A 17,096-nucleotide genomic window follows, 5' to 3' on the forward strand; every position below is an offset into this window, starting at 1 on the left:
ATAGCCCATAAGAAGCCTTCCTGGGAAGACAAAACACGGCAAACAGACTCCACAGGAAAGCCAGAGAGAAAGATGCCAATAACTGTGCTCCATGTCATCTTGATACTTTATTCTTCTCTATGTCATTAAGGTGCCTATGCCAAGCTTAGCATTAAGGCTGACAATTTCCACCCAGATGCCAAAGACTTGACTACTCCGTCATTTCCCTATCCTTGCACAACCAAGGTCCCATCGCTTTTCTCCCCTCAGGCTTTTTTACCTTTTCCTCATGGATTCAGGTGTGGCTTCTGATATCTCAGAGCCTATGTAACATGCAATATTCCAAGAGTTACCACCTTTGCAGAAAAAATGTATTTTACACAACTCCACCAAACAGCCACCCATCTTTAAGAACTTAACAAGGAGTCTGCCTTGTCTATTTATTCTATTATGCTTTTACCCCTCTTCCTCCACCAAGCCTGAATAGTTTTCTCCTGCCCTCTGGACTTTTAATGTAATTTTGAGTCTATCTTCTTTATATGGGTACTCACGAATGACTTCCACCACTGTCAACTTCTGAGTATACATAAGGTAGGCTAACCCCTAAAACTTGAATTTAATTTTAAATAACATTTTATTGGGGGTGAGACAATGCCAAGGATATTATTTCCCATTGTTTCCCAGCTGTGCTTTTTTCACTTGCCTTCAGGGGTTTAATGCACTTCTCCCCCATACCTCCAAACAACATGCACCCGAGACAGATGTTGCAGTGGCATAAAGGATCTAGACTTTGATCTCAGGTAGCTCTCTAATAAGAAAAAAACCTATGTCCTTTCCTTGACTTTACAAAGTGACCATTAAACATATTTTTCCTTTACAAACAGGAAGTAAAACTAACGTACGCAAGCAATGAAGAGAAAGCATAAACGTAGGAAGAGGAAAATAAGGTAAACCAATCAGTAGACAACATGAACAGGAAAAATCAGGATAACAACACCCAAAGCAGGCAAAAAGAATATTATATCACCTTGTCCAGATGATCTATCTCTTCCTCCCTTCACCCTCACCTTTGTTCTTCCTTTGTAGTCTACAGGACTGTCAGAGGCAGGTCTATAGTCTTGCCCGTTTTTATAGCATTTGCTATTGGCAGAATGTGTTGCTGATGGCAGTTAGGGTAAGCAACAGTAAATCCTATTTTAAATAGTAAAAACTAAAAAAAGTTACACGGAAAGGATTCAGATTGAAAAAGGACATCCTACTGCATGTTGTACGCCAAACTAACAGGGAGAGGGAAGGAAGTGAGGATGTATGGCTTGTTGATCAGTTTAGCATCCATATCCTGTCTCCCTTTCCTTCTTTTACTGTGGAAGCAGACTTCCTTTGATTTACTCCTACAAACCATCACACTATTCCCAAATAATAATTAAAAAAAAAAAAATCACAGGACAAAGAAAAGAGTTTTGCCTTAGATAATGGGTAATTTCAAATACAAAGCCTAAAGACATAAACACAGCATCAAGTTTAATACTGAAATTCTCTCTGCTTCTAGTACTAAATGGAAGGGCAGTAACAAGCCAAACCATGCAAAATGTATTGTCTTTAAACATTCAAATTTGGATTTAGCTCTACAGTGGGATTCATATTAACAAAGACATTCTAAAGTAGTACTGTAAAACTGCTATCTTACAGGTTGGGTAAACACTATCCTTTCAGGCAAAACTAGCAATGAAACTGTAGAGAGTATGCACAAAATTAAGAGAAATGTTACAGCTGTGTGAGTACGGAATCGTTCCAGTATATAACATTCTGGATCTTTGCTGGGAACAAGCACAGAAAAGTATGCAAGGAGATGTACATTCCTAAAAATCATCCAATGCGAGGTCAAGCCAGCACTTCCTGGCAATTATTTTTTTTAATATTATTATTTTTTAAAAACTTCCTCTAATGTTGCTTACCTTACTACAATTACATTACTGATTAGTTAAGGAAAGCATGGACTGCTTTGCTGGAAACATTGCTCGAGAGGCTTTCCAGCAAGGTAACGGTGAGTATACCCTGACTAAGTCTGCCTGTGCAGCTCCGTTACAGTAGTACATTTGATTTAGTCTATTGATGCACTAGTGCTAAACCTGTCTGGAATTAAAAAGGGACTGATAATATTGGGTTAAACAAAACTTGGTTTAAATCATTTGTAAAGACACTGAGAGATCATTCAACAATTACTCTCATGGCCAAAACAGACTTGAATTGGAGAAATTAGTTTTATTACCAACCAAATCAGAGTAGGATAATGAGAAAGAAAACCAAAACTTAAAAACACCATCTCCCCACTCCTCTTTTATTTTTGGGCTCAACTTCACTCCCAATTTTCTCTGCCTCCTCCCCCTGGTGGCACAGTGGTACAGCGAATGGGGGCTCTGCTCAGTTCATCACATGTTGTTATTGTTGCTCCTTCCTCCTCAGCAGGAGGGCTCCTCATACTCTTCCCTTTTTCCAGCGTGGGGTCCCTCCCACAGGGGAGTCTTCCATGAACTTCTCCAACATGAGTCCTTCCCACAGGCTGCAGTTCTTCATTAATTGCTCCAGCCTGGGCCCCTCCCATGGGGTGCCGTCCTTCAGGAACAGACTGGTTCACCAGGGATCCCCCACAGGGTCACAAGTCCTACCAGCAAACCTGCTCCAGCACGGGCATCCCACAGGGTCACAGCCTCCTTTGGGCATCCACCTGCTCTGGCATGGGGTCCCCACAGACTGCAGCTGGGTATCTGCTCCACCGCTGACTGTGGAGCTGCGGGGGCACAGCCTGCCTCACCATGGTCTTCACCATGGGCTGCCTGGGAATCTCTGCTCCGGTGCCTGGAGCACCTCCTCATCCTCCTTCTGCACTGGCCTGGGTGTCTGCAGAGTGGTTGCTCTCACATATTCTCACTCCTTTCCCACTGAAATTGTGCACGGTTTTTCCCCCCTTCTTAAATGTGTTATCCCAGAAGCGCTACCACCATCTCTGATGGGCTTGGCTTTGGCCAGCAGTGGGTCTGTTATGGAGCTGGCTGGCATTGAATTCTAGCCAGGGGAAGCTTCTAGCAGGTTCTCACAGGAGCCACCCTCATAGCCCTGCTGCTACCAAAACCTTGCCAGGTAAATCCAATAGTCAGCTAGTTGCAAACAAGAAGAGTAGCAACTCAGATGAATGCTGCAATTCTCAGAAAAGCACAAGGGAAAAATGCCATTATGTGAAAAGTTTAACTACAGCATGTGAAATGCATACCAAACGTTCTGCTTGGTTTCTAGCAATGAACAACCAAGTATTAAGAACGTGCTCAGCACCTTCAGCTACCAACAGCATCACCAAAGAAGAATGCCATTACTCCTGCAGTGTTGTGTCTTGCTGGCAGACAGATACGTGACTCACAATCATTCAAAGGAAACTGTAATGTAACCACCAAAAACTGGAAGAAAACATGCTTCCTAAGTCAGGCTCCTCACTACTCATCATTCAATTAAAAGTAGGCACAAAGCATGCAGATGGGTCAGTCAGTGAGAAAAACAAACACATACAGCACATCCAAGAGCTCTGTACACCTACAGGAATGCCTCTTCCCACGTTGCTGTGCTGATACAGATACAAGTGGTCAATATGGAAGTTATTCACATGTCTGTGAGCGGTGAGGTACAATGGAAACACATCCTCTAACAGATGTGTGAGACAATAATAATCCGTGCTAGAATCCCAGCCAAGAAACCAAAGGAAATCAACTGGGAAATGTCAACATCGACCATCCGGCAATTCATTTACCATAAAGAAGCCATCAACAAATGCAAATGTCACATTACTTTTTTTTTTTCTGTTTCATTAGAAAGCCTGAATTATTTTCTTTAACTTTTTCATTAAAAAGCCTGGATTATTTTCTAGTCAGTGCTGCTCTTACCACTTTAGCCGCTCACTGCAAAGGCAAAATTGCCATGAAGAAAAAGCAGGAACTGAGGATCCTGTTTCATTTCTAATTTTTTTTTTTATAACACTTTAGCACTTGTTCTGTTTTAGCTTTTTCCCACCAATTTAAAAAAAAAAAAAAAAGCCAAATAATCATCACAAGCATGTCAAGTGTTATCAAATGTCAAGCACTACGTAGGTGGTGTAACCACCCCCTTTTTCAAACTACAGCAAAAGGGTGTGTTTCCACCTGCCACTCTACTGACAACAATAAATTAAACCAAAAAAATCTTTCTAGCTCTATATGAGAAGACAACACAGCAAAATTAAAGGTACTCGGTATCTCACTCTGAGACAGACTAAGACCACTGCCGGGCATTATTTTCAGATCTAGCAGGAGCAGCAGTTCTGTGCATCAGTTGATAACTATCCTCTGCAAGTAAAGATGCCTTCTGACAGGCACAGGCAGTCCTGACCTCAGTAAAAATACAGCAACTACACCAATATGGAAAATTGCATTTCCATTCTGCAACAAGATGGTTTTCTTTGTATCAGGATGAAACCATGTTCTTTTACATTATGCTGTTTTATTTTTGCCAAAACGCTGAGAAAGAGACACCAGAGAACAAATAAAAGTAGCCTGACATCAGGATATTCATCCATGATGTAGGAGAAAGAGATGAAGTCACCTGCTCTGTCAGATTCAGGAAATGAAACTGAACCTGGGTCTGTCTCAGCTAAGCTAAGATGCTTTATATAAATAAAGAAAAAATAATTGATAAAAAATAATACAACATCAGTCAGAAAAAGGAAGGGCGATTAACAACTAGTAGCTGTGAGTCTTTCCTGCTATCCCCAGCTCCTCCTGATCCACTCACCATATCACCAAACATTCAGCTAAGCAAATAGATTCCGACTCTAAAGTTCATCATAAAGCTAGTCCCGCAGGATGCGACTGACCCAGGCTGAAATCTGCCTGTCCTCAACAGGGAAGAGTGAGGCAGGACAGGAATACGTGACTAGGAAACAACCATGTCTGAGCTGGGTGCAAACTGAGTTACACTCAGGCAACTGAGAAAAGGATTAAACTTTCTTTAGCTCTCAACATTTAAAACCTGGCATATGAAACTGATACTCAAGAGCAAGGAATTTAATAAATGGTTCTGCTGATGATGGGGAAAAGAGGATGATGTTATGCAGCTGGTGAATAACAAGCAATAGCTCTACTTAAAGAAGGAATGAGAACGTTGGGGAAATCTAATGTCAGAAACTACAGATCTGTGACCTACATAGTAACCTATGGCTTTCACAATCAATTCAAGTAAAGAAAAATTAAAAGTGTGGAGATAAATAGAAAATTATATACATACAGTATGGGTAAACAGATGGTGTCAAACTAACCTGACATCTGCCTTTGATAAAAGTTGTTTTTAAAGGCACGGAACATGGGATAAATCCAACCTTCTAGAAAGTTTAAAAAAAGAAAAAGAAAATAGAAATCTTTATAATACCCCAAGGGAAAGTATTAGCTAAAATGAAAAGGATAGGACTTAAAACAAGGCAGAACTGACTAGCAGTAAGAGAACAATAGATTGGTCTGAAATAACTTCTAGACCTTGGAGAGGCTAATGGTAGATTTTGTCCAAGGTGGGTTTGGGGACCAATTTTACTCAATATTTTCATTATTTATCTCAGCAAAGGAAGTGCAATAGGAAGTATTCTGATTAAATACTCCAATAATTCAAAGTTAATAAACAGCATTAATTAAGAGTGTGACTGGAGATGCATAAAGGAGATGCAGGATGACTTTGAAGATGAAGTCATAGTCCCAGAATGAAATCACACAGAACAAAATTTCAGGGACCAGTAAGAACAATTTCTTCTCTGAACTGCGGCTCATTAGTTGGAAACACGGAAGAAGAAAAGTGTGGAAGTGTGGAGATATGGTTAACATGTAGTTGTGAGCTACAGCTACTTAAGCAATGGTCAAGGCCAGCAGATACTGATCTCTTACAACATTGGCCAGGAATATGTCTATGCTGGCAATTAGAAGACTGCCTTCCAACCATCACAGGATTGAATTTCTGGAGAGGCTTACCTGGGAGCAAAGAATGCAAACAGTCTCTCCTATTTTAAAATGGAATATGATAAATGTATCAATAGGGTTGTTGAAAACCTCAACTAACAGAAGACTGGACTCACTGAGTCTGGAAGTTCCTTCCCATCCTAGGTTCCCCTGTCACCAATGTAGCACAAATATTACACAGATGCCTAAATACAGCTACACAGGCAAACAGATGGCCAGAAGCCTCTTTCTGTTCAGTAGAGCACAAGAAATACTTTAAGTTGCACTACTGCTGGTGTTTAAAAATCCTGGCAAAGTTTTTATGGCTAAGAGAATGCTTATATCACGAGTGTACACTGGTGAAGAAGCCCCAACAGTTGTCCTACACCCCAGCTGCTGGCTGATTCCAGCTCAGATGTTCATTATCAACTCCAGTGGTTACCCTGCCAGAAACTGATCTTTCTCTTGTTTGTAGTTTTCTGGCACTTGAGAGAGAAATGGGGCTCTCATTTCCCATCCTCCCTGCTGCAGTTTCTAATCTGCAGTAGTTAGACGCTTTGGATATGGCAAAAAAAACCATACAGAGTTTCAAGCAATTATGATGGACTTGGTCTAGTCTGTAAAAGACAGGCACCCTGATCTCATACCAGAGCAACTGACAGTTTAAAACACTGTTATTGTCCAGTGATTTTAGACAGATGTTGCAAAACAGCAATGAAATGAGCATCAACTTATTTTAGAGAATACTAATATGAATTTTAGCTTGAAAAAACCCTAGGATCTGTAATTATAAGGAATTACAGGAGGTCCAGCCTATCCACTGGGAAAGAATGTTTTCAAAATTTACACTAATTCCCAAATGCTCTACAAACCACCAATAAAACACAACAGAGCCAATCTTCAGCATGTAGGATATTCTCCCTCTTCCCATTACAGAGAGTTTCCATAACACGACTGTATGGTTTAGATGGAAATGAGATATTACATTTGGGTAATAAAGTTAAGCCAGGTGTACGGAAAGCTGCATTTTTCATTGTTGTGTGAACTCTCCAGACTGATCAGTTAATTATAAGCTTGCAGTTCCCATATTCTTCTAGCCAATGTTACTATCAAGAGAAAAGTAAGCTTCCAAGAGAAGATAACAAATATTTAAAAATTCCTGGTGCAAATAATACTAAAGACTGAGCCAGCTCTCAGAAAGGTACAAAACCTTGGTGGTCTCAATGCCTTCAGACTTACTGAAAATCAGGGAGTGGTAAGTGAAGCATTCCAGTGTTGCCTGGAGAAGACAACTATCAGTGTGGTGAACTCTAAAAATGCTCCCTTGGAGACTAGTACTCATAACTTCAGTTAAACGGTTCAGTCTGGCAGGTAGCACGCATGTGCTTATTTCTTTTGGTTCAATACAACCAAATATATCTTAGGTTTTCAACAGTATATTTACTCTTTTGTAATGAAGTTAGAAAATAGGTATGCAAGCATTTCCTTCTGTATCCTTTTCCTTTCTGAAAGACTTCAAGAAATATCTTTCAAAAAGTAACAGTTGATCCAAAGGAATTTATTGAATGGCTTTCAAGAGATATTCTCAAAATCTCTGTTGAAAACGGCTTCCAAGTTTCACCAGAGATATGAAGGGTTCTGGGTTCACCAGTTCAGTTACAAGTAACTCATATGTCTTGCTTATGTGAGGATCAGACCTTTCAATTCTTTGGGTCATCTTATCCCCTGGGTTCAGCACGGAAGGGGCACCCAGCAGCTGGTATCCAGGACAGAGCCCATGCAGTCTCTGCAGCCCTTTAAATTTCTGCCTAGGTTGCAAAGAGCACATTAACTGTGGTCAGGAAGGAGAAAAGCAAGAGAGTTCTGGGAGGAGAAGACAAACTCCCTTGGAAGATTCATTAACTATCCCACAACGGCCATTTGCACTGGAGCAATTGTTAGGAAAAGTGAGGGAGGTCTAGAAGATGAGCTGCGGAGCTAAAGCTAGGTAAGTTTAGTAAAGCTGTGGTACAAGAGGACACTGGAGTTGCACCAGGGTTTCCATCATGAAGGCCCAGGTCTGGAGACATCAGGAGGTATTTGGAAGCATACAGTTCTTGTAAGGCCTTCATACAAAAGCAGGTTTTTTCCTCTAAAACCTCTTTGGCCAGAAAAGTCAGCTAAAAAGGATTCAGAGCCCATAACACAAGAATGGTCCAGCTCAAGTGACATGTGGAGAGCCAATTCCCACCCAGGAAAAGTGCACTGAAAGGTCCTGCTTTACCTTGAGCTGTTGCTCTATTTTTCTACATGCCACAGCAGTAAATAAACAAACAAACAAGTAATTTTTTTGCACTCTGATGTTCTACCAGTACAAGCCTCAACATATGCAAAATGGCTACTACACACTGAGCTAATTCATGAAGAGTTTTCACAGCCACATTTGGCTTCTAGACCAAAAGCTATCTCCATGTAGCTTCCACGAAGGAAACATATCTAAGAGAAGGCAGGCAGGTTTCAGCCACAGATGAGAAAAATCCATTGAAACACATCCTCCACCACTTCAAGCTGAAAGGCAAAACCATTTGCTTCACTTTTCATCTTCACTGGGGTTCTCTATGAATCTGGGCAAATGACTGAGGTACCATGGACCCTAAGTGCAGATTCTCTTTAAACTCCAGTTAAGTTTTTCAGAATTATGGGAGTGTTCGCATTAGCTCAATTCAGTAATTTTAACTGGAATTTAGGTAAGTTTTTAACTATTGCCCAGTGCCATTCCAGTTGTTTCCCCACAGCTGGTACTCCCAGGCAAATACTATTACTTACGCATTCACACTTCAATGCTGGAGTAAATTCAAATCAATTTGCGGGCAGTAACTGTGGTTATTAACCGTACAGTGGCTTACAGCTTTCATGCTGCTTTAACCAACAGTGAAAAAGACAAGGAAACGCTAAATTTATTACCAATGCAAAAGCCCCTTCCTCTTTTTGCCTAGGAAATGTTCTTGTTCTTCTGAAAGCCTCTGGCCTAACTTCAGATAACAACTAACTTGAACTCTCACTGCTAAATTAATATGACTTGAGTCTACTAACACAAATTACTTCAGTTTCTAGAAAACTAAAATATGTTAAACACAAGTAAAATGCACTGGATTTTAATAATTCAGATTTTTTTTAATCTCTGTGAGATATTTTGGCTTTTATAATTTGTTGTTGTCCTAGGTATTTTGTAACTTTTTTTAGGACCGGCTGGAATGTACATTCTCAGCTTAGCTTCAAGGCTGTAACAACCGACTCTTTGGCATAGCTAGAAACATCATTCAGGAATTCATGCAAGATGTTAAATCTGGAAAGAAAATTAGCATACAGCTGTCATAACATCAGTCTTCCTAGATAGGGTTCTTAAACCTGTCACTGACAAGACTAATTGTTACCAAACAAGACATTCAACTACAGGCCAGACAAGAAGGTTCCCTTCATGGCACCTCACATCCGTAAGTTTTGGCTTCAGGGAGCAAACTATGAAACATTAGAAGGTGCTCTACATGCTTCCTGAAGGACAATGCAACCAGGCTGCTGCTTTTTGCAGATCTGATACTGCCTACACAAAGAGAAACTCCTACTTCTGGCCAGTGTCTGAAATGCTCATGCAGGACAAATGTCCTGTTTTCATCCTTCAGTGAGGAAACTGACACTTCTTTAAAAACTCCACTTTTTCATGTTTAGAAAAAGCTAGTATGTTCAAGCAAATATTCTTGTATTGTACAGCTTGCTTAAGACATGTTGGGCCACATGCTGAACAGTGGCTTAGCTCCAGTCAGCCACCTACTTCTGCAAGTGTGACTTTCCGTAGGCTGCTTTATGCTCTCTTTCCCTTTTTTTTTTCTAAATATCTGCAGAAACATCCATTTTGAAGCTGGAGCAGAGTCCTTTAGGTCCCTTGGGAGTTCCTTTGTTGGTTAACTGTTCATTGTGAAGCAAAGTAATTTGACTTATTTGTTAATTCAGTAATCAACAGGAGATAGAAATTAGCAACATAATAGGAAATAGCTGCCTGCACTTCTGTAGCAATGCCAGATTAGCCCCTGCATATCAATGGTATGTTTTACAGGGTTATTTAACTTTCTAAACTTTCTCTGTACAAGTATCTGCCAGTCAGACAACTGTTCAGGCTTTACAGTTTTAAGCTTAACACTTCACACTGGCTTCTCAAATCATTACCTAAACACATTTGTTTCTTAAGTGCATAACACATACTTCTTGGATACAGTCTCACTGGGGCCAGTGTTAGCCATAACTAGTGCATCACCCTTCTACCCCAGTTCAACAACTGGAGATGTGTGGCTATGCTAAGGAGGAGGAAGACACAGCTGAGCCCATGCTGGGTGGCCACCATGCTCTACAAGTGTCAGCAAAGGCTGCAGCCCACTGCTACCATTAGGTCTTCCACACTGGGGCTGCTGGACATGCAAGGGTACTGTCAGTGGCTCCTCTCCTGGTTTCTGCTGCTGCTGCAGGATTGCTAACATGGGATGGCTTTGGCCATTCTCAGAGGTCATTGGCACTGGCACCAAGGAGAACTGGAAAGCAAATGGAGCTGGCCCTGCCCAGGTACCAAGTGTACTACCTTAGTGGTACATTTTCTTTTCCACCTCAGATTTATAGGCACAAAAGTGATGAAAACAGAAAGAAAAAAAAGGAGACAAGAAGTTACTTAATAGTTTAACAAGAACTTGTGGCTATCTTAGACAGTTTGCATAATTACTCAACCTACTTCAGCTCTGTGAAACACAGAACATCCACTGTTTGAGGTGTTCTAAATCATGCCTAGGTTGCTGGTCTATATGTGGATGTCTCTGACTTTACAATCATTAATAAATCTCCTTGCTGTCCATATTGTCACTTTACAGAATTCAGCGGGATGGGCAATGTCATGATTTATGCCTATATATTGTCACTGAGCCAGAAGGTGCAGCTCCACAGGGTTTAGCGGAGTTTGCACCAGGAAAAAACAGTTTGTCCCACTGACTTCACAGGGATTAAATCATAGCAGCATTTAGCAAAGCAGAACAGAATGGTCTTTTAGTAGAAAAACACAATGAAGAGCATTTAAGGCTGTCCTGTTTCATAACAGAAAAAATCTTTTAATTTGCAGCATACACATCTAGGAAGCCAACAGGGCAGTTTGTCAAGTGCCAGCAAGAGCTCATTAAACCACCACTTTTGGGAAACACTCGGTATTGCAAAACATGCAGTAGGCAATGACTGCTTCTGAAGAGGCAGTCGCTTTCTTTGAATTAACCTCTACACTGCTACAGTACAGTCCCAGGTATCATCACAGGCCAGATCTCATCTTTTCCCAGTGATTCACAAGACCACAGGGAAAGACACCTGCGTTAACAGCACACAAATGGCTGGAGCAGAAGCCAACATACCATGGTTGTCCAGGACTGCTGTAAACACACCTCACCTCTGAGCCTGCTTTGATGAACAGCTGCTGCACATCTCATCACATCCATGTGACTTCCTGCTGAAGTAACTTGGGTAACGAGTAAAAAAAAAAAAAAGAAAACCCAGCACAGCCATGAATCTTTGGGCTGATAAGCAGTCAGGCTGCATAGACAACTACATGTCTATGTCAAAAAGAGGCAGTGCTTTTCTACTGTTTTGCCTCACACCACACAAAACCACCAGACATCTTGTATTAGATCCACCAGGCAAGAAGGAGCGATGTGTGCAGACCTGCACGAACAAACCAGATCAGGGCCCACATCTAACAGGATGTGGGTGTCCTTGGGACTCAGGATGCTAAGAAGCAATATTCACCTCTTCTGAACAAAAAAAGTTTCCTGTGAGAGAATAAACCTAAGTTTCTTTGATTCCTCACACATGTACTGCAACGAAGGCCATGCCCTACAGCACGATGAAGAGAATTTAAATACTGAAACAGCAGCTAGGCAAACAAACAGGACCTGATTTGTGAAGAACTAGAAGTTATTCTAGAAGTGTTTTTCAGTTAAGTTTTAGTTTTAATTTTGTTTACAAACTGCTTTACAGGTTACATTAAGAGGCGCTTACAAAATGCTTTAAAAACTATGGGCAAACAGCAACAAGTAGTGGTCTGAGCCTAGACAAAGTCATCTAAACCATCTAGTGAAGTGTATTTCATACAGAAAGTACCTTGGAATTGAAACCAAACCAATTATTACTAAGACCACATTTTATAAAAGAATTTGGTCATATCAAAATAAAATTGGCGGCTGACCGATGTGCTTTGCTTCTGTGTGTGCCTACTAAGATTAAAATCAGAAGTGGCTCATGTTTTGGGAAACAGAATAGCCACTGCCCATGTGGGTTCAAACCAGTAATGCTCCGCTTGAAGCGGTTACATTTTGCAGAACTGCCTCTGTGTTTAGCAGATCAGGAACTGAAATGTCATTGTTCCTCTCCAGCACTCATCCCAGCTACTTGCCAAACCGCACAAAGCGCGAGTCCCTCTCTCCGGCTTCAGCCATGCTTTATACAATGTGAAACAGCTTCATCAGGAGTGACTCAACCCAGCATGTCCCAGGCTGCGCTGCTCCCTGGGGATCAGCACGAGAAGTGGGAACGCTGAGGGCAAAACCTGTACTCCACAATGGCTAGGGAGGTGCTCTGCAGGAAGGCTGGCTGAAAGAAAGCTTGCCACCTCCGACAGCAACTCTCCTTGCAACCAGCTCTCCCCAGCACCTGCCTGCTCCCTGCTCCTCCTCCTGCTGCTTACCTGGCTCTGGCCCCTGTCAGACCTCTGCATCCGCCAGTTCAACTCACTGCCTTTGCAGGGGGTGAAGGGGAGGAGAAAGTTTTCTCCTTAATTAGCTTCATTAAGGGCTCCAGCAAGTGCTGCTGCAGCACAGGGACAGGATGGGTGCTATAGGGCTGGAAGGGAGGGTTAAGGCGGTACAGGGGAGGGGGAGGAGGAGCAGCAGCAGCCAGCCTCCCCCCTGTCAGCAGCACCCAAGCCTTTTTCACCACTCCTGGGACCACACCTCAAGAAAGATGGGGCAGAGAGGAACCCAGACCGTGCACAGAAAGTAAGTGCCCTACCCTAAAATGAGGAGCACAACAGGGAGGAAAGGAACAGAATGTCCATCTTTTATAAATGTTTTAAAATGGTTTCATTCCCATTTAGCTCTCTAACCCTCCCAGATGAAAGTATTTCTTCAGGGAAACTTTTTAAAGCATATCCAAACTGCCATCCCCCACTTCTTTCTTCTCTCTCTCTCTCTCTCTCTCTTTTTTTTTAATCAGAGAGATCTATTTACAAATTAGGGTTGATTTCAACAGTGTCAGCTAACCAGAAATGACAGCTTTTTTGGCAAAAACCCACTTGCTGAGAAAAAAAAAACTGCCCAACTGACAGCAACTCACATACTGCAATGGGTTTTCACACCTACTAATGCTTCTACCTCCTGCCTTAGCAATCTATAGATATACCATTAACCCACACAGCGCTACCCTAAATACACAGTTTTCAATTCTCATGCCTCCTCTGTTGTTTATTCCTCAAATAGCCATGCCATCTTAAAATGAGGATTTTTTTTCTTCCACAGTTGTAAGAATTCCAGTCCAATTCCCTCATTTTTTAATTCTACACAAATATTTGTTTAATTTCCTAAGCACTGGAGCTTGGAGCAAATTTAAGTTGCTCTGTTATTTGGTTTTCCACATTTATGAGTGCATTTTTTAAAAAGTATTTCAACCCATTTCCTTTCCAGAATAAGGTTATTACTAGCCAGGCGGCTAAGCAGCAAGCACATAGCATTGCCACGTGGGAGATCAAATGATACGACCACAGCAGGTCCAAAATACAGCTACACGGGTATAGCAGGCTCCTGGAGAAAATGAATCACTCACAGAAAATTCCCTGGGAATAATTTTAAGGAGTGGCAGAGTTAGTGGCTCTGGAGAAAGTCAATCACTTCCCTTGTGTACAGTAAAGGCTGCCAGAGTTTTACCATGAGGTATAATTGGGTATCCTCAACATAGCAGAATACATAGGAAAAGGCATTCATCAGCTAAGCAGTTACAAAACTGGAAACAAATGTGGACAAACTACTACCACCCAACTTATACTAAGCCAGTGATTTAAAGTAAATTCTGTTTTGCTTTTGCCTGGTGGTTCTCACCAAGCCCCAGGCAGGTTATTTACCACATGACTCAGTGCTGAAAATTTCCATTTTCCAAGCACTTTGTTAATTTTAGCTCATTAATCCTCACAGTACTCCAAAAAGATAAATAGAGTCAGTAATTTTTTTTACAGGCAGGCGACAGCAGAAACATTGAAGTTTTTAACTCCAGGTATGTACCTAGAGCCAAACAGTGCTGGGTTTTTGAAAGACGTGGCCCCTCCCTGCCCCCCCCCCCCCCCCCCCCCCCCCCCCCCCCGCTGGCACTGACTGACTTCCAAAGGCACTGCCTTGGAAGAACAGGCTCAACATGGACAAGCGAATGTCAGAAATTATTTTTGAAAACTGTGGTCTTAAGGGTGACTCACTCAACTCTGTCAAAGGAGACAGAACAGTATTAAACACTGGCTGTGAATTTAAGAGTCTCTGGCCTGCAAATCCCTGCTTGAATCTTTAAATACCTCCTCTTCTTTTCTAAAATCTTACTCAACTCCTGAGTGAGTAACGGGACAATGCACAGTTAAACCTTTTATGATTATCTATTAATTCAAAGTAATGCCATTTTCTTCTGTTTCCATTTGAATCCGATCAGGTGATCAGACACTAAGCACCAAATTCAATAAACATGAAAGTCCTTCTTATGAAGCTTAATTTAAAACTGTTTGCTCCCTTTCAGAATAAAATAAATCTTCCTTAGCTGCTTTTAAGTAGAAAAGCAAATATACTATGTTCCTTTATCCACTAGTGCTTAGAGTCTACATATACTCCAGTAATTTCCTATTATAATGGAATATTTGCACAGGTTGCAAATCTATCCCAGAGGAATGAGGAATCTAGTGAATGGACACATACATTTATTATACTGAATACTCCAGGTAATGCTGGCCTATGATATCAAGCCAACAAGCTGAATGATAGCCTTGGTATAATTATGTAATTAATTAGCTCTATCATAATTTTTTGTTTTATGACACTAACTTTTATGTGCCACTACTCAATTTAATGGCATTTTAAATTGAAATAAGGCCCCTGAGAGAGATGCTACTTACTGTATCGCAAATCTTGTATTCAGATTTCTTTTAATTTCAGAAGATGACCTAATAAAATTGCTTTATAATTAAATCCATTCTAACAACTTCTCCTATGTGAATCTTTTTCTTCTCCCATTTTTAATTACGAAAAAAATTCCAATCAGAAAACACTTGCCACCATAATTATATACAAAAATCAGTGATCCCTTTTTATACCTCTTGCTGCTTTCCTTGCGCAGCAGTGCACCCTGGCTAGCTTTCCTGCAGAGTTTTACTAGCATCCCCCAGAGCTGCAGCGAGGAAACTGCTCCTTTTGCACTGAAGAAACCAGAGTTCTATTTGCTTCTATCTGGCTTGAAAAATAGTCAAGACATGGGAAAAAAGGGGGAGAAAATCCCCACCTACTTTTTATTTTAGACAGGCGTTTACAAGTGTTTTGGTATCACCAGATACGTTTCTCACGTGAAAGATGATCAGCTGAAAAGGGAAGGGGGACCACAACTCTCTGCCACCCAGCGTGGCAATGCCCCTCTATGTGCCACCTCCTATTTCCAGCTGAAAGACAACCCAGCAGCGAGCACTGGCACCTTCCTGGGGGGCCGTGGTGTCATCCAGGAGCAGCCTTTAACATGTAGGCTTTTGGCATGTTCCCTGCCTGCTGCTCCTTATGTGGAAACCCATCAGGATCTCACCCTGACACAGCACTGTTAGGATACATCCTCCATTGGATGCTTAAGAAATGTGAGCAGGTAGTAGCAGAACAACCCCTATGAAAGCTGTTTTCATAGGCTTTCTTCTACACAGAGAGCACCTGTACCCAACACAACCAACCAGCGATATTGGAAGTGAGGTGAAAAATAATGGAATGTCAACCTCTTACCATTTGCTGTGTTCTTTTTGAAGTTATCTAGAAACTCTTCCAGGAGCTGCGACTGGTTTGGAGGGGGCAACAAACTCTTTGGGTCCTTGGAAATGTCGCCATCTGACCAGGAAGCACACAAGGGTTGCTGGGTCCCGTAATGATTCATTCTCACAGTAAGCATTACGCTTCTGTCCGAAAACAGTAATTCCATCTGCCTGAGGTCAAGATCAGACACAGCCTCTCCATTTATGCTCAGGATTTCATTGCCTACTCGGAGCCCTGGGTGCATGTGAAAGGAAAGAAAAAGGTGGGGGGCGGGGGGGGGGGGGGAGAGAGAGAAGAGGGAATATAAAACATGAAGGGTCACAAACCAAACCTTATGCTGATTCACTGATTAAATTTGTGGATTTAATTCAAATAGCCTAATCCTGCCACCACTCCTTTAGAATTGATGGGAGCTTTGAGCTATAATGATACAGATGGACTTCATGCGTACTTTGATAGGTGTTACACATAGTACAGCAATCGAGTTGTTTCTTTCTAAAGATGCTATGGAACTTGGCAGGTGGGAGGGCAGCACAACTTTCAAGAGGATTAGAATAGAGGCACCTCTCACGACTGGGATAGCACAGTGTACAGCGCCATAACACATATTTCATTATGTGGGAGGATCAAGGCACTAGTCACGCAGATCAAGTAATTCATGCAAAATTGGAACAACAGTGGATGGAGTCTTTATCAGCTTTTGTAGAAATCTAAACAGTGGCAACTGCTGCCTTTCAAGGTCAGCAGCATCCAAGCGGTCATTGTCCTCAGGTAGCAAATGAAACTCTCTGTCTCCATTTTTCTGGGTTTGTGTCTCTGTTTTTCAGAGAGCAGAACTCCCGTGATCCCGCTGTGCTGATGGAGAGAGGCACAGTTTCTGAGCAGTGCAGTTGAGAAGGCACTCACAGAAACTTACTCAGAAAACTTTTGGCGAGGGAGGCTACTTTTCATTGCCAGAAAAAGTGGAAGTGATGGGTCCTGGAGACTGACCAAGCCCATGAGGTACCCCAGCGTGAGGTGAACTCTTTCTCCA

General features: G+C 41.7%; 1 protein-coding gene across 7 annotated transcripts in view; it reads right to left on the reverse strand.

Moving 5' to 3' along the window:
* The window catches only part of TIAM2 (TIAM Rac1 associated GEF 2), a 90,995-nt gene that overhangs the window by 33,657 nt on the left and 40,242 nt on the right, over positions 1–17,096 (reverse strand). For 4 of the 7 annotated variants that reach the window (XM_055810283.1, XM_055810284.1, XM_055810281.1 and 1 more), the window contains exon 13: positions 16,037–16,297. In XM_055810283.1, coding sequence (XP_055666258.1) covers positions 16,037–16,297 — 261 coding nt within the window. Of the gene's footprint in view, positions 1–1,046; positions 1,066–11,427; positions 11,448–12,720; positions 12,854–16,036; positions 16,298–17,096 lie in introns of those variants that run through there. The other 3 variants (XM_027796898.2, XM_055810285.1, XM_027796897.2) reach the window with 3 other exon arrangements.

This window comes from Falco peregrinus, chromosome 7 (assembly GCF_023634155.1).
Source record: "Falco peregrinus isolate bFalPer1 chromosome 7, bFalPer1.pri, whole genome shotgun sequence".
Classification (NCBI taxonomy): domain Eukaryota; kingdom Metazoa; phylum Chordata; class Aves; order Falconiformes; family Falconidae; genus Falco; species Falco peregrinus.